Below are 25266 nucleotides of genomic sequence, written 5' to 3'. Positions count from 1 at the left end.
GTGTTTCTTTCACTTCAGATCCTGAAAAAAGCACCCCATACTTTTAGTACCGGGCCAGATTTGACTATTTTGACAGCAGTTTGCCACATATTTTGCTTGTTCAAACATGCAAAGTTATTAATGCTTTAAACTTTTTGCTGTCACGAGAGCAGAGTGGAAGAAGTAGCCCAGTGTTGGACTTGGTGATGTTTTCCAGACTTTGCCCATTATAACTGTGGAAGACAGGAAAACACTGTTTTAAAAAGGCCATATGTGTCATTTTTAGAAAACACTTGGGCGCGATATACTCTCTGGTGCAGGCAGGAGGACTGTGTGTGATTTATTTTTTAGATCTAGTCATGCACACATGAGGGTACTTTTTCCACTCCCCCAATTAACATTGAATGCGATCCAGTCATTCTATCACCGGCTTTTCACAAGCCCGGTGAGCCCCAGAGATCTGCTTTACTATCTGGGTCTTTGATACCATCTCAGCACAGTGTTTACGTCGCAGAGATACGAGCAGCGCAGAGACGTGAGCAACAAGATAAGATTTAAACTTGAACTTGACAGTGAATGCTGGCGCGTCGGATGAACTTGAACTTTCCAGCGCCGAGTCCTTGAAACTTCTGATGCTTCCTTCGGTGATTGCTCTGATCAATACCACACTTTAACTTCACTGCAGCCCCTAAACTGTTGGATTTTAAAGATGGTTATCCTGAGGACTCTCTCTGTCTGTAGCTCCTCTGGCTTCAACGTCATTCGGACGGTCCAGTGTCTTGTAATCGGGTGATCATTTCCATTATTCAGATTGACAGCATTCACACCCCATCCTATATCTCTATGTTTAGTGGAAATTAGTACAGTTTGGGATCTTTCCAATATGTTTTGCCACTCAACGTCTTTGTAGTTACAACCTAGGTCTGTCTCTCACTTGTTTTTAATCGATAGTCTGTCATAAATTGACAAGTTTCTGTTCAAGATGTATACAGAGGATGTCAGTCCTCTTGTGGAGGAGTGTCATTTATCAAGCAGATGCTTCTCAAAGGGGGATTCCTCTGGCAAGTTTGGAAAGTCAGCACAGTTATCTTGGAGCCAGTGTCTAATCTGAAGGAACTTAAAGTGGTTGTTCTGTGGTAAACTGAATTTAGATGATAGCTGCTGGAAGCTTGATAGTATGTTGTTACTGTATGTCGCTAACTCTTTTGATCACTCTCCTGGTCCATTTCTGTGAAGTTCCATCTGCGATAGGGTAAGAATATTGGGATTATTCCACAAAGGGGTCTCTCTCAGTAATGAGATATCTAGTCCAAACAATGCATGAGTTTCCTGCCATGCCCGAAAAGTGCTCAAGATTATAGCGTTTTTTGTTATTAAAGGAAGGTTTTTCTTTGATCCCAAGAAGGGGAGATTTTTTAATGGGGTAGCTTTCAACATATGTTGTTCTATAGAGAGCCATCTGATGTCACTTCTGTCAGAGTGCAACCAAGTTGAGTGAGTTGAGATGCCCAATAGTAGCATTTAAAATTAGGAAGGTTCAAGCCTCCTTTAGTATATGATGCTTGGAGAGCAGTAAGTTTAATTTGGGGTTTTGTTTCACCACAAAAGACAGAGAGAGAGAGAGAGAGAGAGAGAGAGAGAGAGAGAGAGAGAGAGATCTCTTAAGTCAACATAAGTGCTAGTATATTCTGACATTTACCGTCCCTGGTTTGTCACAGACGCATACGATACTGATGCTCTCCATACGAACGCTAAGCCTATTTGTGTTTGACAAATCATGAGAAAATCAACAAGGTGTATATGGGAGATTTTTTTCACATGGGCTCTCGCTCACGGCACAGTCATAATGCCTGACGGGAGATATCACTCACGCTATGTCACGCAATCACGTACACGCAATGAGTCATCCTTCCATCTTCGCTTCAGAATCTGTCATTTTTGACATGGCAGTCGTACATTTTACTGAGCAAAGACTGCACACCGTTTACACCAATTTACGTGAAGCTTAAAGCAGCTCGATGTAACTTTCATCAGGAAAGTAGGCTGGACATGATCCCAGCCAACGCTGTGCAACTGGCAGGGTGCACTAGTCTCATGCCCAGATCACCAAATACCAAAAATCTAAATCAAAATCAAACACCAAACTGAGTCTTTGGTCCAAAGTTTGGTGTTTGACGATGTGTGAATGCGACAATCAACTGTCTCCCTCCAGAATGACTTTAATAGTTGAACAGTGTTGCTCTGATGCAAAAATCCTCTCGTCTCAGTCAAGAAAATCTGTGTAATGGCTCTGACACTGATACCACAAATTACAAAAACCCTCAAGTCACCATGTGAAATCCTGGTTGCTATTCAGCAAGTTCTATCCATCACTCTAGTCTCCACATGCCTGCACATTCTGTCTTGTGTTGCCTAAAAATGTTTGAGCAATAACTGATTGTAGTTTTTTTTTTTTAATTAAAAAAATGCTGTAAAACTAATTTGTTTGGAATTATTACCATTGTCTCTGACAATTTTGCCAAAAGGACTGAGCCGGCAGGATGCTCAAAATGTGAACGCTGACTTTGCATACATTTGTGAAATTGTCTTCCTCTACCTCACAATATTGCAGAAACAAAAGGAGGAGAATCGAAAACAAGGCCAAGCTAAATGGTTTGTGTACTCACGACCCGTTCGGCGTCATTGAGCATGGCCGTGACACAGAAAAACTTTTTTTTTTTTTTTGCGAGACACTTCCCGAGGGTTTGGGCTTTCTGTGTGTGCAACAAACCCCGAGCTGTAAATCCTTCACTCATCCCTTCACCTGACAGGCTTTTTATTTATTTATTTTTTATATGTCACATCACAGCACTGTATTGTAATTCCACCCGATGCCCTCCACATATGCAGACTTTCTCTTGCAGCGGTTGAGGCCAGTATGTAAGCCATGTGTAAGCCTACTGGCAGGAGTAATTATGCAATGGCCAAACACTGTCTCCTCTCATTATGCTTTGAAAAGGAAGTAGCTTTCAGAGCGGGGACCAATTTATCCTAAGTGCGGTAACAAAAAGAGATATTTTGATTTGATAAAAGGTAACACGGTGCACAACGCCCAAGCGAAAGGTGTTTTTCCTTCCGAGCTTTTTCTCTGATGTAACTCCAACTCTGCAAGCCCTCATGTATATGGTAATAAGGTCATGTTATCCTGCTGATCATGTGCTACAGAACCATCTGTCTGCTCGATGCATCATCTTGTGTGATGTTCGCACCATGTGCTACCTCTGCATTTCGTTCTTAGCTCGTGTCGTCTGTGGTGTTCCTAAGTTGCATTCTTTCAGAGGTGCTTGCTAATCACTGTTCTGTCTGTACATGTTTCCTTTTGGAGACAAATCTATTGCTCTAGAATGTCAGATTCATCTAGCAATGGAAAACTTTTTTGTGTGTGTGTTAATGTATTATTATGAGGTAAATGTCAAGTTCCTGTGTAACGGCCACACAATAATGACACCGTCGGTGTTTGGATTGTGTCCCTAAAAGCTTTGCTTCACTTTGCTGCTCTGACGGTACAACCCTGCCTGCTCTCATGCCTCCATTGAAGAATAAATGAATAAATGAACTTTCCTTAATGTTTATTCCACTTCCACCTCCACCCTGATAACTACCCCTGCTACAGTCACTTGTTTGAGCAAGGCAGCACTCAACTAAGTTATTACTCCATATAAAATTACAACAAGTTCACTTTTTTCCACTGACATTTCTGAACAAATGCAGTGTGCCCTGTGTTGGTGGTATTTGTATGTGATGGCAAAAACAATTTCGCCACCATTTGGTTTTGAATAAACCTCTCTCTCACAATGCAGCTTTGTCGCTTACCAGGCACAAAATCTCTCTGGAAAATGAAGGCTGACTGGCAATGCAGTCAGGCTGGCAGCCTGGCACCACTTCTATCTCCCCAGTCTCCAATACTGACTACATGAATGAATAAACTCGCGCTTCGTACCGCGCTGTTAGTAGATGCCACTCTGAGGAAAATGGAAAGTGATCAGATTGTGTTTGGGACAGCAGCACCAACATGAACACCACTTGGAAACACTGAGGGGGGAGGGGATGAAAAGTTGTCTGTTTCCACTTTTTTTATTTTTGCTTCAGTGTATTTTAAAGTAAATATAGTTTGCATGATGCAATGGCTATTGAGTACTGACACAGTTTTTTTCTGCCCGTGGGCCCAAAACCTCCCAGGAAAAATGAAGGCAGATTGCCGATGCAGTCGGGCTGGCAGCCTGGCACAATTTCTATATCTTTCACCTCCATTATAGATTAAAAGAATGAATAAACTGTGTTTTTTGTAGTTGCTGCGCTGAGGAAAACAGAAAACAATAATACTGATTGGAAACACAGGGATTTGGGGCCAGGTTGTCTTTTCCCACTTTGATAGTCTCACTATTGCTGCACTGTGGAGTATAAAATTGCTTTATAACTTCAGTAGCATACCATAAAAACCCCATGGCAACATATAATATAATAACACATAATTGTCCGTACAGCTGTCTATAATGGTTGCGTAAGTATCATGTGCATCATGTTAAGGTATTTCATAATGTCTCTCATAATAACTGAGCTCAAGAATTGCCACTTCATAAATAAGTTCTTTGGCCATTTGTCATGGAGTTGCTGGACGGAGAAAATCAATTTTGTGCAGACATATTTGAAGAAATCTCCCAGAGGATTGTGGCTCAAAACAAATGACTGTTGCTGCCAAAAAAAAAATGAAAAGTCTCTTTTCCCCCCCATCCCACACATAACAGATAACACTTTGAATAATTGAATGCACGCAGGCAGCCACATTTTGAGGCATAATTTGCACATGTGCAAGCAATTCAGCCCAGCTGCACAAAGCTGCATGCGCGGATCTGCATAAACTGGGACGGCGTGTTTAGCATAAACTGGTATTCAGATGACTGTGGGATCGGTAAGATAAATATTAACACGAGTGGGACATGCTGACGCTCACTCAAACTGGGAGATGGATGATTTCAGCGCGGCCATTCTCTCTGTGCGTGGCAGCATAAAGGGCAGAAACGTGACTCTTTGTCCCATTGGCTCAATGCTGCCATTGATTGTAGGTTAATATGCATAATGTCTGTGTGAAGATCTCTTATTTGCATATTAACATGTGCATAATACCGTGTCAGGCTTTATCACTGGCGTTTATATTTTTAGATCTTAATAAATGAATATATAAGCACGTACCTCATACACTCATACACTGTACCAACGGCAGTGTCTCCATTGTCACCATTCATTTCATTCAGTGTTTCAGTTGAGGAGGGAACCATCTCTCTCCCTTCTATGCGCCTGAGTGAACATGATTTAACTTGTTCTTTATCATTATGGAGGTGATTCAGCAGCTACAGTCGGCTCACGCTCAGTTAATTAGCGAGGAGCGCACGGCGTTAGGGCTGTGTTTTGTTTTGTTTTGTTTTTTTTGCGGTCAGTGTTTCGAGCTAGACTTAAACCTTTTGCGAGTGTAATGGGAAAGTGATGCGGCGGCACATGAAATGGCTCTTTTCCAGGAATGAAAATTGCATATGAGTGCATGAAAAACTTGGAATTAAAGTTCTTAAAACAACAACATACTTTTATTATTCTCACAATGTGCACTGAGAAGTTCTTTTTTTTTTAGTGTTTAAGTAAGTTATTTAGAATCTCTAGCGCTTCTACTGTGAAGTTACTGATTTCATCGTGTTGCGTTAGACCCCTCGTAGCTACTTGCTTAACACTTCTAACACGGTAATCATCGACCGTGCTTACGGTACAAAGTGTAATTTATGAACGAAGCGTCACGCCGGGTGGTCCACATTGTTTACACTGTAAATAATCTGTGACAGTGCCTTCTGAAGCGAGGCGACGGAGGCAGAGAGAGAGAGAGAGAGAGAGAGACTTGAGAGAGGCAGCTCAAGGAAGAGCTGGTTTCAAAGCAGCAGCAGCCGACCAACGAGGCTGAATCATATTTACTAAAATATTCAACAACACTTCCCTCCAATGATTTTTCGTTTTTTTTTTGTTTTTTTTTTTCTCTGCAGCTCTTGACGAGAGTCACTTAACACCAACCTCCTCCAGCAGTTGAAGTGCTGTTGCAATGTAGCGCCGATAGAGTTGATGGAGCACATGCTTTGTTGGGGTGGGGGGGGCGGGTGATCACAGGTGCAACGGATTTGAAACTTTCAGCCGGAGGAGGTCGGTGACACTGGTTTTCAGCTTTGTGCTAATTGACTCTTAGAAGTTGGAGCAAAGCTTGTAAGCTGAGACTCTCCTGCTGGACCACAACGTGACACTATCGTACACGAAATACTTGAAAATACACACTTCCACCGTTTATCTGCGAGAAGAGATGAAATGATAGCAGCTTGGTAACTTTCCAGAGTTGTTAAATCTTGCCTTGGAGGATCATCATCCTCGGCCTGGCTCATATTTCATTGTTTCACCAGTCTCTGAAACAACATTGACCCACCAAAGCAAACCACGGCGTGGTTTAAAAACAGAGCTGCAGTCTGTCTGCAGACTTATATTTGCTGGTAGTAACTCCACATCGATGAGTGATTTTAGTGTGGCTGATCCTGAATGGCTCGGGAGGTTGTGCAAAATGTCAGTTGTTTTACTACAAGTGGAGCAGAAAGAGGAAAACACAAATCCCAGGAACATTAACAAGAAGCAAATAAGATGACAAAACAACAGAAACAACAGACCCTCACAGTAAGCTGCTGCCAACAACCACTCTCCACCAATCAATGCCTAAGTGGCTTTGTATACTCCTCGACCAACTCTAACTGGATTAAACCACTGCATGGGGGCTAGGTAAGACCGAGAGACAAATCCCCACTGAAACCTGGAACATTCGAACGCCAATAATATTTCAAGCTGAGCGACTGCTAATGAACTCTTCCCCTTAGGATTAATTTATAGCCAACAGTGTGTGGTCGCACAGAAGAAGAGGCTAATGGCCCCCCCACCCTTCTCGGCCCCAAATTGCAATTGACTGTGATGACACGAAAGTAGAAAAATAGTGAAAATTACTATCAGAAAACAGGGTTAATAAACACTGCACAGATGTAAACCTACGGGTAGAAATCTGTCTCAGTCATTATCTAATTAAATTAGACATAAACATCTAAGTGATTGCTGCACTCTATGCCCAACTAGCAACAGGTGGCCTGTTTGAAGGCTGATGAAGGTGATTACTGTAGGAGCATTTGAGAAGGCGTAGGGGGAGTCTTTTTACAGTAGCACACAGGCACACTGACTCCCCACTGTTCTTCAGATTGGATATGGATCATCCATCCATCCATCCATCCATCCATCTTCTACCGCTTTATCCGTTACCGGGTCGCGGGGGCAGCTGTCTGAGCAGGGACACCCAGACTTCCCTCACCCCGGACACTTCCTCCAGCTCTTCTGGGAGGATCCCAAGGCATTCCCAGGCCAGCTGGGCGACATAGTCGCTCCAGCGTGTCCTGGGTCTTCCCCGGGGTCTCCTCCCAGTGGGACATGCCAGGAACACCTCCCGTGGAAGGCATCCGAAACAGATGCCCGAGCCACCTCAACTGGCTCCTCTTGATGTGGAGGAGCAGCGGCTCTACTCCGAGCTCCTCCCGGGTGACAGAGCTCCTCACCCTATCTCTAAGGGAGCGCCTAATCATGTGAACTGCATATTCTGTTGAGAGACTCTGAATAAAGTTTCACCGCAAATGTAGCACGCGGGATATCTCTCGACATATATGCACAACAGTGTATATTTGTGAGGCTTCCTAGTTGCTGGTCAGAAGCAGAAACACACCTACTTTTCAAGCTGATAAAAGACGTGGATATAATCAGGTTTTCAGATATGCACGAATATGTCATTGTGTCACCAGGAATTTTACTGCGATATAGCGAGGTAAACAGCTTCATAGAAATATTGTCTTGGGCAAAAACTGAGATGTTTTTCAATGCGTGTATTTTAGCACTGCAAAGATCAGTTAAAATATTTAACTGTCTGACTTTGCCTTGTGTCACCTACCAATAGTCTGAGTCCATTCTTTTGAATATAAACTTGAACATTAACCAAGTATATTATCTATGAAAGTTGCACAAATGTCACAAAAACTCAAATGATAGGAGCAGTTATTCTAAGTGCTGTATCGTAGGCAACTGGACTCGATGTGTCACCCCTCATCCGAGAGGCTTCTTCAGTTCTAACTAACTGGAGGGGAGTTGCGGGCTTTTAAACCCGTGTGTGGGAGTGTCCTTACAGAGTTGTTAAGGACTCGAGCAAGCTCCAGGTTACAGAGTCGTTAGGGCCACTTGTGGGTTGCGTGGGCTAGGTGAGCCCATGTGTGAATGGTTGTTGAGCTGTCTGGGGAGGGAACTCAGCGCTGCATCGTAGGTGGGTGATAAGTAATGTCATAAGGCCACCTCCTCTGCTCAAAGACAGTCCAGTTTGACATGGATGCATTATTTTACTCCCCTTTCCACCCATCTGCCTTCTCTGGCCAATGTGTTTCCACGGTTGTCCTCGAAGGAATGATTTTCTTTCTCCTCCGAAAAAAGAAAGCAATAGATCTGAAAACACTGGTACTGGTCCAGATATGAAATGAAATGACTGTAAGACAACTAGAAAAGTGAGGCGAATATGATAAATGCAAGGAATCCCTGAAGTTTTTATTAAACTTTTGAATCATTGTTCTTGCTTAAAACTCAGCACACATTTTATCCTATTGGTCTTTTTGATTTGAGTTTGCCATCTCAAACAGAATCTCCAGCACTTACCTTTCCATTGAACAACTTCCCATTTAAAAGTGCATATCCATGATTGACTTCACCGAGCCGGTTGGAGTCAGACACAAACCTCCAGGTAAATGAATGAGATCAAATTGGAAGGACTAGTCACATCTCTTAATTAAAGCATTACCTTGGGGTTGTTTATACCCATTAACTCAACCAGAATGACTTTTTTTCTTTGCTGCACTTCATACGAAATGTACCGGTGGACGAATCAAGCGGAATAGGATGTCCGCCAAAGCCGTGGATAAAGTGTGCAAATGGGAATTGTCTAGACACCCACTTAGAGACTCTGAGAATATAAATTTAGTCCACCTCTCAGACTTTTTTCTATTTGATTATGAGTAAACCTCACAAATAAATCAGAGCCTGAGGTGGCAGTGATGCCAGCTTGTGATGTCACGCGACGCGACTTTTAGCTGTACTTCCTTCAACAGTCGCCAGCAGATGTCATCCTGGCCTGCCAACTTCTGATGTCGCCTGTTGCCGCTTTAAATGATTATTGTTTTTGTCTGGGGTAAACGAGAATCAGTGAATGTGCTGCAGGCTTTTTTTTTTTTTTCTGTCCTCGCTCCTGCAGAAACTGTGAGCTTATGAGAGTGTAAAGTTTAACTTACAGCAGCTGTACAGTAGTTGCCCAAGGCACTGGCTGCTTTTCAGTTACAGCACACAGTTCATTTTCTGAACTCTCCATAGAAATGGATGCAAAACTTTGCCGGCATTTCTCTTCTTCTGTGAACTCCTTTTGATACGAGTCGAGAGAGGGACGCAGTGCAATTTTTTTAAGGTCATTTTCTAGAAGCCAGACTTGCATCCGATATATTTCAGACTGGCAACAAAGCCCCGATCCACGCATGTGACTGTGGAGAGAAGGGAGGGTTATCGGGTCATATTGTTCAAAAACTACCACTCATTGGTAGAGATATCCGAGGAGAGATTCGAAGCCAAGCCATGCGTGTTGACAAAATAAAAAACAGGTAAGAGTGAAAAGGTTTGCTTTTTCTCTCCCTCGGTGGGGTCAGCTGGGGCAAGCTGAGACTGACACGACCAGGCAGCCGCCAGGGCAGCGGAGTGAGGAAGCTGCTGGCACGCCGAAAGCAAGAAAGGACTCTGATGTATAGTGGTGATGACAAGATCGCTTATTGCTTTGCCTACAAAACCATGAGGAAATGCGCTCCTCTTTCATCTCGCTCGTTCTGTCATCAGCTCGTTCTCCCGCTAACAATCTCGCACCGCCGCTGACCTTTAACCTCCCTCTGTTTCTCGCCGTCTCCCTAATTTTCTATTTCCTGTTGACAGCTTTGTTCGCCCATCTCTGCAGACTGAGCACGGCGTCCCCCTTCGCTTTGTCTCTGTGTCATGTTCTTCCGTTTAACAGATTGAGGAAGTGAGCAGAGGTGACAGCTTCATTATAATATAACAGGGCTGTTAATTGTTCTGATTACATCTTGTGGGAATTGTATCTTTTATTCTCCCTAAACGAGGATCGGCCCGACACTCACCTTAGCCTTTACGCGTGAAAGTGTAGGATGCCTGAGCGCCTCCCATTCCTGTTATTCCCTCACCACCTATTACTTTCCCCACCCCACCCCCGTTTCCTCCACTGAAAACAAATTTACCTGACTTGTCCACCGACAGAACAGACATTTAATAAAAATTTTTTAAAAAAGCAAATGAGAGGCAAATCATTGCACCACTCCCTCAGGAAAAATGCTCGCAGACATGGATGGAAAATTTATAAAATCATTTTCGGTTCTAATTCTGTTTATTGCGATGATCATTCTCCCCATTCTCCTTTAGCAGAGGATATTATGTCTCGGTTACTATTTCCACGTGCAGTGACGGACATGGGAATAACCTCATAAAGAGCTGTACAAACTTAACATCCAGTCGGCCCATTAGGTGTAATGGGGTATCACTATGCAGGTTTGTTCATTTGACTGGTGCAGCCAAATGGGATACTCCTGCAAATTAAACCCAACACTTCAGACTGCATGCAGGCTTTCATCTAGAAATTATGTATATATATAAAAAAACTAACTCTGAACAGTTGGTTGGCCATATTACACTGCATTCCTGGGGGGCCCTCTGGGTGAATTAAGTTGTAGCGCAACCTAACTATAGTTTACATTGCTCCAAACCCTGAGAACAAGATTACAGCGTTTAAGCCCAGACTCTCATCTACAGTATGAATAATTATGAAATGCGATCATCACCGTAATCCGCAGCTTTAGCGAACAGATGGTTGGCAAATTCTCACAGGTGTGTCGGCGAGGGCCTATGTGCACGTCCCACATGTGACACACTTGTTTGCTGCTGCTCTTTGTCAGGCTCATGGCAGAGCAAATGAAAGGGGGGCCAGCGGCCGCGGACTCAGATTTCCTGGGTGCCCTGCCAGAGCCGGTGCACATGTGGCAACAGCCCTTATCCAGCCCTCATGCATTAACAGCATCGCGCGGTCAAAGGAGTCATGAACAGCTGCGGGGATCTACCGCAGGCAGGATTTATCTTTTTTAATAATTATCATTTTTCCTCATAATTACACCCATCTGCTTTGTTTTTTGCGGATACGCAACCATTAGCTGCGCGTTTGAGTGAAAAAAAACCTCCTTCATCTCTCGTGTGCCTGTTTAGCAGTCACGACTTCACATCTTTGTGACATTCGCCAAACAAATTCAGTGTCACATAATTTACCCCCCCCCCCCCCCCCCCACGACCATCATGTTCATGAATAAGCATTACTTCACCTCTCTGTTAAACAACGATGCTGAACAAAAAACTAAATTGGCAAAATTACCTGAAATCTGATTGAGTGCGCAATTATGCCCGAGCACGAGCTGTGCAGCTACGCAGGACTTCCTGTAACGCTAGCTACTTCTCATGACAGCGTAGGTCAGATAATACACGGTTTAGACGTGGCGGTGGGGGCTTTTTTTAAAAAAAAAAAAAAAGAAAACATGCCAACAGCTTGTAGTAATTGTCCGAATCATTTTTTAAGCTGGAGGACATGCAGCTGAGCTGTCATAGTTCCAGATATGAGCCAGTCTTTGCTCAGCGTGAGGTGACTCAGCTCGACATGAAAATCGAATTCCCATTATTGGCAGAAAAAGCTTTATTCACAGCCGAGAACGTTTTGTAAGAGAAAACGTTGTCTGGTTTTGGGCTATGAAGGTGGGAGGATAACTTGTGAATTAATTTGATGCGAGTTGAAAAGAATCGCCCGTCGCCAGAAAACATGTAACAAAAAAGATATTTTTTCTGCACCTGTCTGTCTGCCTTAACTTTGATTGAGCGATGGCCAACTCTTTTTTTTTTTTTTTTTTTTTCTTTTGCAGACTGGATCCATTTTAAAAAGTATTACTGCCTGATTTGAACCTAACGACCGTGATTAAAATGCTCATTGCACTGAATCCCTCGGAATGGCCGTTGATTGCCAAACGCAGTTGTTGGAGCATGCATTTTAAGATCCGATAAAAAAAAATGAAAAAGTTAATGATCCCAAAACTCAAGCTGTAATTCTCAACGAGGTCTATTATCCATGCATCCAAATCAATGAAGCACGTATTTGTACGGGCAAAAAAAAATAAATAAAAAATGCAATCACGCTGCAAGAACAAGAACATTTCGAAAACTGGAACAAATATTTATAATGTGGCAACAAAATAAAAATAACCTGACAAGTTTGAATATTTCACGGCAAGCATTTGGAAAGAACTTGTGCCGTGATGTTTTAAGGTGCATATGGAAGGTAAATATTGACTCTCAGACGCTTCCCTTCCTATCAAGACTTCCGGAGCCTCAAGGAGAGATTATAGCAAAAGCAGCTGCTCTCTGTTTATTGTATACCTTCATGTGCACATGAGCACAGGCTCATGGGTACATCCACCTCCGTGCTTTGTGCCTGTGCCTTTCGTCGTCACTGATTTATTAAAGTGGGACACACACAGAGGCAGCAGTTGACAAAAGATCATTTCTGCTTCATCAAGTTCGAGCCCTGTAATGAAAAGAACCTCAGAAAGAACATCATCCCCCTTTTCATTCATCTGTTCGTGCTTTTTCTCCACTTCACGTGCCCGATTTCTATTCAAACACTCTGGGAAGAATGAAAAACGTTGGACGATGAAGTCTTGTCGGACTGTAACTGACGACGGCGCATTTGCCATAATGTGGCTCATATGTAATCGTCGACACCGAGACATTTTTATTAACAAGGCATTTTGTTGGCTGTGATCGAGTCCGATATGCTGCGATTCCCCAAAAAACTGTTCCCTCTCGATGACAGGAGCTTCTTAAAAGTCATCCAGTGTGAGACAGACAGGCAAATGCATGCTGAGCTATAGCTGGCAACTGCCCTCAGCGATTATTACACAGATGCTAGAATTCCCTGGTGAGTGTCAATTTGTCCCAGTCATTACTTGTGTCATGTGCTTGCTGTGCTGAAACTGAAACATTTTTATGCAAACATTAAAACTTAATGCCACGCACAAGTGCATCTGGACCGTTTCCTGATTGTGCATTGGAGTCATTCGTTGTGTGTGGAAGCAGGAATATTTGTGTATCGTCTCAACCACTGGTTCATACATGTTCACACCACCCACATAATGAATCAGAATAACTTATTAATTTTGCTTTATCTGGTCCAGTATTTTGGTTTGTGGCCAAATACAAAAAGGCATTTCCATCAGACTCAACCAACATTTATTTATATTTGAAAAAAAATTGTTATCTCATCAAGACGAATAACTCAAGCTGCAGTCTTCCATTGTTGATAATATACATGTCCTGTGGGTTGTTGATATGTAATATATATGTATATGCTGTAACTGATATGGTTGAGGAAAGTAGATCAGTTTTTGTTTGCAAGCTGTTGCAGCAGAGACTCTGAAGTGTCTTGTTCCAGGGTCGTCATTGAGAATGTCAAATAACAAAAATGCACTTCAGCTTCAGACTGGAATAGAAGAGCGACACTGTTATAGAAGGAGGCCTCAAACATAGGCGTGATTTCATTTTATGTGGGAAAAATATCCTGGTTATGTTGTCAAAGTGCGTTAGAACACTTTCAGTTTTTCCCCCCGGTGTTTGTCTTGAAGCAATCATGTTTGACATTCACATTCGGGGCCTATAAGCCTCGTGTGATAGTTTGTTTCGGTTTGTCCCAAGGCTCACTGGAAGGACATTTCTGTTTCTGTCCTCTTTTAATGTGAAAAAGGAACATTTTTTGTCGTATTTTCTGTTGTATTTGTGTTATTTGTTCAGAAATCAACAAGGTGGTGATTTGCATTTTTTGTTTGTTTGTTTTAACAAGAGAACATCAAATCAATTGCGGTGGGCCTGTGTTCGGTCCTCGCCAGTCAAATCCCATCTATCTGTACCATAGCAATGACACTTGACTGATAGACAAGAGGAGACAAAGCTATTTCCCCAATGAAAGGTCAACAGCCACACACAGAAGCCATATGTGCACATATTGCAGTTACAAAAAAAAATGTTTCAAAGCTCCTTGGCTATAAATAAAGCTCCGGTGCACTGTTCATCATGCACCTCTGACATGGTTTGAGCAGATGGATTACACAAGACACAGCAATATCACCCAATATCCCCAATCCTGCCGAGAGACGTCTGCAAGCGTGAAACACAAGAGGACTCCCTCCCCTACCACCAAAGTCTGGGACGCTCGGTAGGTGTTTTTGTTTTTGAACCGAGGGCGCTCTGCAAATGACCTCTGCAGGCATCTGTAGGTGAAACATGAGTTGAGCCACATATATGAGACCCAGACGGTGGGTCTCATATATGCTCACTTTAAAATAGCACCCATGATGTCTCCAAGAAACACGACTGAAATCTCCCCCGAGTGCAGCACCCACTTAATGGCGGTTGGTTATGCAATCATGTTTGGAATGACTAAGAAGCCATGAATATTAGATTTCTAGTAAAGTTAGCCTAGTTAATGAATGGGTCTCTAATGGTGAAGTGTCAATGAAGCAGAGCTGATGCCGATTAATGAATGCGACGACAGTGCACTCCCTGAACTTAGGCTTATGTCTGTGACGTACCCGGCTGGATTTTGGCGACCGAAAAAAAAAAAAACATTCAGGCTGGGGATCAGCGAGATGAAAAAGGACCTGCACGCCCCAGCGTTGCAAAGGCTCAAGGGCTGTGTCCACACGCTTGTCCCTTCACTCTGTCAAAACACAGCAACTCTGCCAGCCCTGATAAAAGTTTCCAGGGTGCGGGGCAGAGGCTGGAAACCTCTGGTATGCAATCTCGGTCCTCTCTGCCAACAATCTCGCCAAGCTGGCCAAGCTGAGATAGGCTCCAAGTGTATTGAAAACTGCCAGGTCCAGCATTTGGGAGATTAGGACAATGCTCAGTGTAAACCGATTCAGTTTGAGCTGCATTTTTTTTTTTTTTGATTGCTTTAACTCACTTTGGGTTGTTGTCAGCGGAAGAATAATTGAATCAGGGAATGTGCAGCCATCCATATTTATTCATCCATAATTTAGTCGATTTTGCAGCAGTTAGCTTCAGTGATATATAATTGCGCAGCGGCAACATGGCAAAGGTGAACACCAGATGAACATTTGTAACAAAATGCCAGCCAGTGAGAGCGTGTAAACCTGAATGTGAATGCAGTTGTTTTATATGCAAAACATGCGAGCACTCTAAATGTAATATCATCAAGAGAGTGGGTAACTACCACTCGTGCCTGGAATGAGCCACCGAGGTTGGACGTAGTTATCCTGATTAGCCGAGCCCATGCAAGCAAAACCATCGGGGCTGAGATGAGATGAGGTCAGAGCTCATCCATAGTGAATCCAGTGTTAAAGGGACAGTACACCCGACCCCGAGTTCTGGAGCTGTTGGCTGTGGAGTTTTCTTCCATCTGTTGAATATAACGGAACTAGATGGCACGGCTGATAACTAATCCGCCAAAAGCTCGGACAAGAAAGACGCCGCTAACGTTTACATCCCTCGCTGTCACAAGCCTCTCTTCCATGACCAGGTATATTTCCCTCTGCATGGTGATAAAAACTTGTCAGGTGTAGATTTGCAGGAAGGAAAATAGTTCCTAGATGAAACTGCTTTCAAATCCTCCAACGCTATGTGAAACAAAAATAACCTACAAGCCAGCAACCACAAGCCAGCAGCTGTTTCCCTTTCTTTTGCAGGGATTGAGCCATTTTAATGCTGGGTGGGGTTCACCTCCCTACGTACAAAGAAAGTTTATGCCCACACTAGTTTGCAGTGGCACTTTCCAACAAACCAGCGACAGATTTATTTGCTGCAAATACATTCAAGAGCCTGTCTCTCTGTGTGTCCTCCTGTCCAGGTAATGTCTTCGTGGTGAGTCTGGCATTCGCCGACCTTGTGGTAGCCTTCTACCCTTACCCCTTGGTCCTGTACGCCCTCTTCCATGACGGTTGGGCACTGGGAAACACGCAATGCATGGTAAGACCGCATTGGTGATCGCGTGATTCAGTTTAACGCCAGCGCCAGACAGAAAACGCTTCACCCTCTCTCTCTCTCTCTCTCTTTCTGTGCAGGTCAGTGGTTTCCTCATGGGGCTGAGTGTCATCGGCTCCATTTTCAACATCACCGGGATCGCCGTGAACAGATACTGCTACATCTGCCACTCATTCTCCTACAGTCGGCTGTACAGCTATCGCAACACTCTGCTGTTTGTCGCCTTAATTTGGGTGCTCACTGTGGTGGCGATCATCCCCAATTTCTTCGTCGGCTCCCTGCGCTACGACCCGAGGGTCTATTCCTGCACCTTCGCCCAGAATGTCAGCAGCTCCTACACCGTGGCGGTGGTGGTGGTTCACTTTTTTGTTCCCATCGCAGTGGTTACCTTCTGTTATCTACGCATCTGGGTGCTTGTGATTCAGGTCAGTCTTCTGCTTCTCTGCTTCTCCGCTTCTCCACTTGTTGTTTTTTTGTATTTGCAGGCACACAGATGATATTATGGAGGGATTTGTTTTTAATAGCAAAGACAAATATGCCATGAGCTGTAGAGAACACCCTTGGGCCAAACGATAACAGCATCCATCAGCCTTTCAGGGTTCATCTAAACTGGACCTGTTATGTAGAAACTATTTGTTCTGACATTTTGAACTTTAATTGTTGACACTTTCTCCAATGAGTCTCTGACAAATGCATAATCCCATCACTGAAATCCTTTTTCAAATATACCATTTGAGTTGAGCATTTTGTTCTCTGATTAGCAGAAAGTGTGGACACAAAACAAATTCTGAAGAAAAAAACAACTGGCAAAGTCGGTGCCTGTGACTTCAGCTGAGATATCATGTTTGACAGGCAGATAGATGGACAAGATCCCTGGAGTGGGTCTATGCGTGGATCCCTGTGTGTTTGTGTGTGTGTGTGTGTGTGTGCATGTCATTGTTTGTGTGAGTTTCTGTATAGTTTTGTGTGTATGAAAAAAAACAGCAGCCTCCTAGAATCCTTTACAGTCGAATTGTTTGTGTTTTCATCACCCAGGTGCGACGTAAAGTGAAGACAGAGGAGAGCCCCCGCCTCCGGCCGAGTGACTTGCGGAATTTCATCACCATGTTTGTGGTCTTTGTGCTGTTTGCCATCTGCTGGGCTCCGCTCAACCTGATCGGCCTGGCGGTGGCCATAGATCCGTCCCGCGTGGCCCCCCGTATCCCCGAGTGGCTCTTTGTGGTCAGCTACTTCATGGCCTACTTTAATAGCTGTCTGAATGCCATCATCTATGGCTTACTCAACAGGAATTTTAGGAACGAGTACAAACGCATTGTCACCTCTGTGTGGGTGACTCGGCTTTTTGTGACGGAGACTTCCCGAGCCGCCACGGATGGCAGGAGCATGAGGAGCAAGCAGTCGCCGCCTCCTCCGCTCAACAACAATGAGTCAGTCAGAGATCGCACAAACAAAGAATGAAATCTGGAGCCTTGAGTCTGTTCAAATGGTAATTCCTGTTTTTATGTGACATTCAGACAGTTGTGCAGCTAAAGAGTTTCAAGTGACAAATTAAACTGGAATACATGGCTCAGTTTTTCTGTTGGGTGACAACAATCAGAACAAGGTGCAGTTGATCACAGTAAAGGAGACATATTATGCTAATTTTCGGGTTCCCCATTTTACTGCTAGAGTAGGTTTACACGCTTTAGTGCTCCCAAAAAAACACATCCCATACTGTCTAGTCCTCCAGCACTGTACCCCCCCTCTGTCAGAAACGCTCTGTTTTTCGCTCCTGTCTCTTTAAGGACTCTCTTCCCTATAGCCTAGTCTGCTCTGATTGGTCCGTTCACACATGCCTAAGCCAGCGCTACAAAGCAGCTGTGCTGAAGTCAGTTCTCACGTGCCAAACTAGCTGCCGAGAAAAACGTATGCAAATGTGTGACACGGTGACAGTGTGAGTGTGATGTCACAAAGTCACAGAATTAAAAGCAGGACGCCTTTCGAGGCGTTCCAGGAGCAGTGTTTTTTGTGGGAGAGAGGAGCCTCTGTTACTGCGGACCTTTTTAACTTTCAGCATCTCTTAAACGGACACTAATGTTTAACACACGGAAAGAAAGGATGAAATCGAAAAAAGGCACAATAGGTCTCCTTTAATATCAGATGTTTTTAATCATTTTTGGTAAAGTTTTGAAGACTTTTTTAAGTAATAATAACTTCTTCTTTGAAGTTTGTCTTTTGATGGATGAACTCATATATATATATTAATATCATATATTAGAGATTTCGTTACGCACTGAGAAAACTGAGCCATGCCTTGCAGTTTCATTTCACTCTGACTCAAAAAAAAAAAAAAAAAAAAAAAACATCTGAATGGTATTTCATGAAAAAATATGATATCCTTTAATGTCTGCTGCTGCTGTGGACTCTTCGAACATATTTCACAAGGCTGGGGGAACCACTGGGAAGCATACACCTCTCTTTAGTAACTTCAGAAGCCTCAAATAGTTCAACTCGCCTCAAATCAATGCTAGATTAGTAGAAGAGGAGATAACGTCAGTCTGTCTATCATGTATAATGTGAGTCTGACGGGGTTTTCGACAGTGATGTGGTCAGAATTGCACATTGACCTAGATGGGGCAGTAGCATATACTTCATGCTGCCTGGACTGACCCTCTTGCACTGCAGAGAACAAGAAACAAAAACTTAGTAATAAAACGTAAAATGTTAGTTCAGGAAATTTAGTCACAAACTATCACCGAACCACTTTTTTTTTTCAGTTTTTTGGAAGGTTCACCACCCAAAAAGTGGTGCATGTGATGTAGCAGGTAGAGGACGCCCACATATCTAATATTGCTGCCGTATCCATCATTCTGAATATCACCTTTACTTCTCAGCTGCTGCAGTTTGGCCATTATGTAACTTCACTGCAACACCAATGTACAGGAAAGGTCACTGTGAGAAGATGCCTTTGATATTGTATTTTATTTGTTTCTTGTTTAAAGCTGATGTTCAAAAATATAAAACTGTGCAGACAACCAATAGATACAAATTCACTAAAGTGTGCTTACAGGTCTTGGGGAGTAGGTTTTGAAAAGCAGTTTCTGTTTTTTTCATTGCAGTTCTTGAATTTAAAAAAAGTCACTAGACTCTTTCTGGACAGTTTTTAACAATTTATCAAAATGTATACAGCAGAACCAGATATATTACATGCATTTGTCATTTTTTAAAATGTGGCGCCTACATTACCCACAATGCAGTTTAACCAGTAGTGCTGCCCAAGACCTGAAAACACACTCGAATGTGTAAAATTGGTTTATTTACCGTTTAAGTGGGGTTCCTGTACCACACGTCAGTATATGCATTTTCCGCTGCTAACTACTCAGTAGTATATTTAGTAGTTGACAATGACAATATCTCGCCCTTTACCAGCTGCAACACTGCACTGACTTACACATTAATACATCAGTTATGCCATATATGTAATAACCTCCATGAGAAGTAATTTTACTTTTGGTATTTTGATTATATTTTGACGCTGGTGCTTTTGTATTTCTACCTAAAGATCTTAGTAATACATGACTCCACAGTGCAGGTGATAGTGATTGACAGTCACGATTCACACAGCTCCATACTCTGATGTCAACTTTTTAAGTCACTCTGCGATCAGATGTTCGATTTCACCAAACAACCAAGTGCAGCAGCGTGGATGATTCTTTATACACACTTTGCTATGCAATTCAAAACACAGTGGTTGTCACGATCCGAGACATCCAGCATCAGTTGGGTATGAAATTATACCCAGTTAAGACTGGGACAGTCCCTCATCTTAGTACATCCATATTTAAATGACACTTCAGGCTGATTTACTGTAAACGATGCTGCTCTTCAGGCCTCAAAATAACAAAATGGACTCAGATGTTTGTCCTGCCTTCTATGTCGGAAAAAAACCTTGCGCCCCGACAAAAAGGAAGTGGATAAATAACTGTATTTAGTAAATGCGCAGTAATAAGGAATGAGCACGCGTTCCTCTGCCTCCTCCATCACATGTTGTGCAAGTTTTTTTAATTCTTCATTTTGAAAATACTTATGCAAAAGTTTGGCTTTTCATTTCACAGGTAATTAAACTGTCTATCTTCATCTTTGTTAATTAAATTTCTACGAAAGAAGAACTTCATTCACCAGGGACACATTTTGATGCATTCACTGTGGAAAAAAAAACAAAAAACGAACAAAAACAAAAAGAGCACATCAAGGGATCTGTTAGGAGTTGTACCGTCACTCGGTCGCAGTTCGTCTGATGGAAGAGTGACGTTCATTGCCTCTTAAAGTGAAACGTGTCTCGAAAGATGTGGATTGTTGAGAAGGTACAGCTCATATCTGTATTCTCATCTCAGGGTGCCTACCGAACATTTTGTTGTCATCGGAATCATGTGACTTGGCTGCCATATAAGGGAGTCTGAAGACATTTCAAAGACATATTTTGTAAATTAGTGTTAGTGTGGTTTTTAACTGTGGTATGTTGTTATTGGAGATGTATTCAAAATGTGTTTTTTTTTTAATTTTTAAATTAATATATATGAAGCTCGGCAACCCCCCCCCCCCAACAGTTTATTATCGGATAATGCTTAACTTATCTTTCCATTAACGTTACAACAGTGTTGCTAAAGTGCATCTAAAACAACCTCTTGCTTAATTGGCATGTATATTGCATCACTGCAAATACATTTGCTTCTCGGTGTGGAGTAACGGAATCAGCTTCAGTTGCAAAAATCAAAATATCCAAGACTGGCAAAACGAGTTCCTTCAAAAATAATTTAAGGGTTTGGGATTATTCTTTTTCCAGCATTTTGTGGCACATTTGTGTGTTCTTATACAGGGTAAATTGTGCAAAGCCATAGATCATGAATGGCAACAGATGCAAAGCTCAAAGTCACACTATAAATATTCATAGGACAAGACAGATGCGAGAGCACTGCGAGCAGGGGAGGAACATTTGGAGGGGGGGGAAAAAATGACATTTGAGGTGCAGAGGAGGACGGAAAACAGAGCTTTTGTGGGAGAGATGGGGAGTTTAGATGAATAATGGGAGTGACCGCCGTATGCAGCCCTGACAACACAGGGTGAGGAGGTCATTCACTCACCGGGGAAGCAGGAATGCTGTCCAGGTTGCTGCGGGGAAGGGTGAGCCGAAACATCAAAAGGAAGCTAAAAAAAAAAAAGGGTGTAGTTGTTTTTTTGGAAAAGGCAATGCTCAAACATCTGGAGAGTGTTTTAGATGCACTGTGAGGGAGGAAAAGACTTCAATCTAAACCAAAGAACAGGGCATAGCTGAAAGCAGTTAGGTGTACATACACTTTTGTCGAGTTCTCGTTGGGGGGAAATCTTTTAAAACGCCTCGGGGTCCTCTGAGGTCTTTTTTTTTTTTCATTCAAAAAGTACTGCCTTACAGTTAATAGAACAGTGTCAAATTTTAAATATTATGGCAAGTGCCATATTTTCTATCAAACACACACCTGTTCAGTTTGCCTCCATACTGCTTCGTTTTTATGCATCCAGGACAGTCGTCTGTAGAGGGTTTGTGCTGCAGCATGGCGTAGAAGTTCACACGCAGGCCTCAGGCAGGAGACTCAAGAAGAAGAAGAAGAAGAACAAATATTATCTTTTTCTCCTTTGTGCTTATTTCTATACACCCTACAGTGAAGATGATGTAACTATGTTCATTTATGTTCCCCGCGCTCATTGTCTGCACCCTTTATTTGGGGCCTTTTCTCCGTGCAAAGAAAATATGACACCTTGCCCGCCAGCTGACGGGGTTCAGTGTTTTTCAACCCCACAAGTTATTAAAATGCCATTTTCTGCCACATTCAGTACATCCTCACACCTTTTAGGTTTTTTTTTAATACCGACCACTCTGCTGCAATTACTCACTGGGCTTTAACATAGTCCAATTGTTCAGTTCGCCAAATCCTGTGATGAAAAACAGTTTGCAGATTGGACAGGTGGCGGTACTAAAATGTTTTTCTGAGGAAAAAAGACACCAAACATTATCTATTACTTTTACTCACTGAATTTTTCTTATTTAAAAACTGAATTTCTCACAGCAGAAGTTACACGTTTACTTCTGCTATGCTGTGATTTTTAAGTCAGGAAAAAAAACAAGATTTTAACTTCTGAGTCAAAAAACAGTGAGCCTTTGTGGAATCTCATCATGGAGTGTGAGTCGAAGAAGCAACGTGTATGCTGTATTAATGGTGTTAATACAAATTCGAAAAATAAACACACACGCAGCGAAAATAAGCAGTGAAGGTTATCATCATGTTTTCCTTCGGAAGATGAAAGCTAAGGTTTCTGTGTGCTGCTAATCCTTCAGAGTGCTGTGCTCAATGAGGCGACACACTCTCAAATGTCTGCATTATGCTGGTTGAGTCCCTCTTGCACTCTCCCCGTCGTCTGTGCACAATATTCATGCGCGGTTGACATTTTCCGAAAAGAGGCATTCCCTCGTATTTCTCAGTTTCTGGCTTTTTTTTTTTTTTTAATTCACTAGCATGTGACCTCTGATTTGGAGAAGAAGTGGCACAAGCGAGGCAGCCACTTTGCATCTGAAAAGGCTTCCATTCGATAGCTGCTCTAAACACAGCCACTTCACGGACCGATTGCAGTTTGTAATTACAGGCCAAAGAACACAGGCTTGTTCAAATTCATAAAAACTTGATGTGGCGAGGACATAATACAATTCTTAAGGGTGGCATTAAGGTAATAGGGCGAAACATGTTGACATGCAGCGATATGCGAATTAAAGCTCCCATACAATGTGTGTCTACTAAAAAAACGTTTACATGCTTTAATGTACAAAAGGCACCTCTATTCACTCGATCTTGGTGCCTGTATCTTTAAAAGCCCCCGAAAAGCCCAGTCAGCTCTGATTGATCAGCTCTCACAGGCCTGAGCAGGCACGGCCCACCTTGTTTTAACATCAGCTGTGTTTCAACATCAGGGCGTGATGTCCGATGTCACACTCAGGGTGTAGTGGCCAAATGACTTCATGAAAAGAATGACGTCGTTCTTAGCTGTTGCGGGTTGCAAATTATGTAAAGGTAAGGAATCCGACAAATCGTTGTCATTTCACCATTTCAACTGAAAAGACGATGGACTGCCACTTTTTTATAGAGCCTTTCCATTTTGGCAGTGTCTGGGCCAAAGGAAGTAATTCCGAGATGTGCGTCTCAGGTTGAAATTCTCTCCTCTCCAATCAAACCTGAGCTGCTGAAATATGGCCCAGTGTCCCTCTGGATTTTCACTTTCCATTGTCATTGCTGATTCATCAGGAAGTGGCGAAGTGACAACGATTTGTCTGATTAGCTATTTTTATCAGGTACAATTATTCTAGAGCACATCATCCTTTTAAAAAGTGCACTTGAGCTCCCCACCCTGATGTGTGGCATCACAGGATAGTGGCCTGTTGTGTGAATAAGGTCTGTAGCCGAGGTTGGTGACAATCTTACAAAAGTATTTATCGAACACCTAGACCTGTTTTATAATCAAAAAAGACAGAAATGTCACTTTCTACAGTATGGGACCTTTAAGGCTGTTGCTCATCAAGGCTCTGACTGGATTTTAAATACTACGTAGCCATTTCGAACAGTGTAAGAAACCTGGCAACCTCCTAAGCAGGTAAAGAAGATCACAATTCAGACTTCGCTCACAGTGTCATGTCTCGCATTGGTTTTAAAGGCTGAGGGATGTGGGCACATGTTTAAGACGCGGCAACTCCGAGAAGCCTCGCCGCTGTCCGCTTTTATTGACGTCTGGACACACTCACGACACAGAGCCATGTTTTGTTTTGTTTTTTTTTATTCCCCCGTCGCATGTGTCATTAATGGGTTATGCAACAGCACGACTACATCAGCTCACAGTAAAAGACAGAAAAGGGATGCGGCGCTGATCGAATTATGCGCAAGGCACCTGCACTGAGATGGCAAATAAAACGATAAGCCTTGGGAACATAATTGAATGCATTTACAGCGCCCTGTCAGGGGAAATACAACGGACCGACCACAGAAAAAAAAAAAAAAAAGAATTGAAAACGCAGTTGGGTATGTATCTTCTATAGTGTTTACAAAAGAGAATCTACACTTTGAGAACTGTGACTCTGAAAAAAAAAAGAAAAACATCAATGAAACAGCTACTAAAACGTTTGCAAAGCACAAATCCTTTTTCACCTGATAAATATTTACACTCAGCGGCCACTTAATTGGCTGCAGCTCATTAGGCGCAGGGAGGACGTGTTCGCCTGCAGCCTGAATTCATTGAGGCAGGAGTAAAATCCTCGGTCGGGCAAATGTTACGCAAGAATTTCTGCTCATGCTGTGATGTTTTATCAGTTTTTCTGGTGTAAAGAGGCACCGGATTGAACTAGACGTTTAAATTTTTACAAAAAAAAAAAAACAAAAAAAAAAAAACGCATTTCAGGCATTTGGCCGGTTCGACGTCTTGTGTCTTGATAAATGTCTTCTGTCGCGGAGGCTGTGTGAATGTGCATGCTTGTCCGATGTTATTTCCGACCGATGATCATTGACAAGAGCTCACTAACAGGTGCAGGCCGGAGACGCCGGAGAGAGGATGGTCTGAGTAACACGAACCAAAGGGAAAATCTGTGGAATGTAATGGAAAAACTTTCAACACTCAAAAAAAAAAAAAAAAGGCTTGGTTGTGATACTGAGTCTCATCAAAATGAACTGTGTGTAAAAAATAAATAAATAAATAAAGATATGCATTATGTGTACAGTTCTGCTGAACCACGATGTTATGGAAAATAAAATTGATATATATATATATCATACTTTGTGACGTTTTCTCATTTATTCAGCATGAACGCAAACAGCATCAAGCTTTGTTGCTCCCTTTTCCATGATTGCGTTTCCGTATTTCACAGCTTAGTAAGTGGTTAAAAGGGTTTCTTAAAAGCACAAATTCACCACAACCAACACATCTCTCATTGTAGACCAGGGACGCCGGACTTTTAAAGGGTGTTTTGACTGGAAGTTT

The 25266-nt window shown here is 42.6% G+C and overlaps 1 protein-coding gene across 2 annotated transcripts in view; it reads left to right on the top strand.

Annotated features, from left to right (window-relative positions):
- Positions 1 to 25056, top strand: part of mtnr1bb (melatonin receptor 1Bb) — a 43377-nt gene extending 18321 nt beyond the window's left edge. Inside the window, exons 2-5 of one of the 2 annotated variants that reach the window (XR_005078748.1) lie at positions 16106 to 16224; positions 16320 to 16664; positions 17275 to 24314; positions 24814 to 25056. Coding sequence is in view for 1 of the 2 variants with exons in the window: in XM_037120735.1 (XP_036976630.1) it covers positions 16106 to 16224; positions 16320 to 16664; positions 17275 to 17697 (887 nt within the window). In the remaining variant the exon portion in view is untranslated. Of the gene's footprint in view, positions 1 to 16105; positions 16225 to 16319; positions 16665 to 17274 lie in introns of both variants that reach the window. The other variant, XM_037120735.1, reaches the window with a different exon arrangement.
- Positions 25057 to 25266: the final 210 nt, after the last annotated feature.

This window comes from Acanthopagrus latus, chromosome 13, assembly GCF_904848185.1.
Source record: "Acanthopagrus latus isolate v.2019 chromosome 13, fAcaLat1.1, whole genome shotgun sequence".
NCBI lineage: Eukaryota > Metazoa > Chordata > Actinopteri > Spariformes > Sparidae > Acanthopagrus > Acanthopagrus latus.
The sequence above is the reverse complement of the archived record's forward strand: the minus strand, read 5'-3'. Positions and strand labels throughout refer to the sequence as shown.